Consider the following 876-nt stretch of genomic DNA (forward strand, 5'->3'; position numbering starts at 1 on the left):
TACAGCTACAGGTACAGGTACAGGTACAGCTACAGCTACAGCTACAGGTACAGCTACAGCTACAGGTACAGCTACAGGTGCAGATGTACAGCTGAGGGTACCTGGCTCAGGTGTTTGGTCACAGTGAGGTCAGAGGCCACAGAGAACAGAGATCCTTGTTTCCTCTGGTCCTGTCGGCCCTCCGCCACCATCGTACCTGAGACGCATCACACCGTTACCATAGCAACACAGGCGACGGGTACACACAGGTAACCAGGTCAGTACCTTGACAGGTAAGCAGGTGAACAGACTGACCTGCCAGAAGGCGTCCAGTCGGATCGACTTTCCCGTCGTTCAGTCGGTTGTTCGGTTTGTCTTCATCGACTTTGGCCAGTGATGTCATCATCTGAGTTGACCAATCAACAGCCACGATGCTGCGGCCAACACCTGCAACGTAACCACCTGACCGACGAGGAACCGCAAAACCCACCGAGTCAGCTGAAGCGAGACAGAAAAGGGCGAGTCAGACAGACAGGCGAGGAACAGACAGGTGAGGCAGGCGAGGAAGCTGATTGGCCGACCTGTCTCCACAGACTGGATCTTATTGGTCGCTGGACTCCAGCGGTGGATTTTGCGACCCGCGATGTCGACGAACAGCAGCGTCTGCTCCGACTCCTCCCACACTGGCCCTTCACCAATCAGAGCGCTCCCCTCCACCACACACTCCACCTTCACCGATGACATCACCACCTGTCTGTCAGGACCAATCACCTGTCACACTGTTACCATGGAAACAACAGGACAGTGTAAGATGGAACACTGACTGCACTGAGTACTGCTTACTGTTCTAGTACTGCACAATATACAACAAAACGACATGTATCACAGTACTACGCT

General features: G+C 53.9%; 1 protein-coding gene across 1 annotated transcript in view; it reads right to left on the minus strand.

Moving 5' to 3' along the window:
* The window catches only part of LOC103371141 (vacuolar protein sorting-associated protein 16 homolog), a 27495-nt gene that overhangs the window by 13895 nt on the left and 12724 nt on the right, over positions 1 to 876 (minus strand). The window contains exons 15-17 of the mRNA XM_008300372.1: positions 561 to 750; positions 295 to 477; positions 102 to 196 (exon numbers count right to left, since the gene is read on the minus strand). Coding sequence (XP_008298594.1) covers positions 102 to 196; positions 295 to 477; positions 561 to 750 — 468 coding nt within the window. The remainder of the gene's footprint in view (positions 1 to 101; positions 197 to 294; positions 478 to 560; positions 751 to 876) is intronic.

This window comes from Stegastes partitus, unplaced genomic scaffold, assembly GCF_000690725.1.
Source record: "Stegastes partitus isolate 25-593 unplaced genomic scaffold, Stegastes_partitus-1.0.2 Scaffold1529, whole genome shotgun sequence".
NCBI lineage: Eukaryota > Metazoa > Chordata > Actinopteri > Pomacentridae > Stegastes > Stegastes partitus.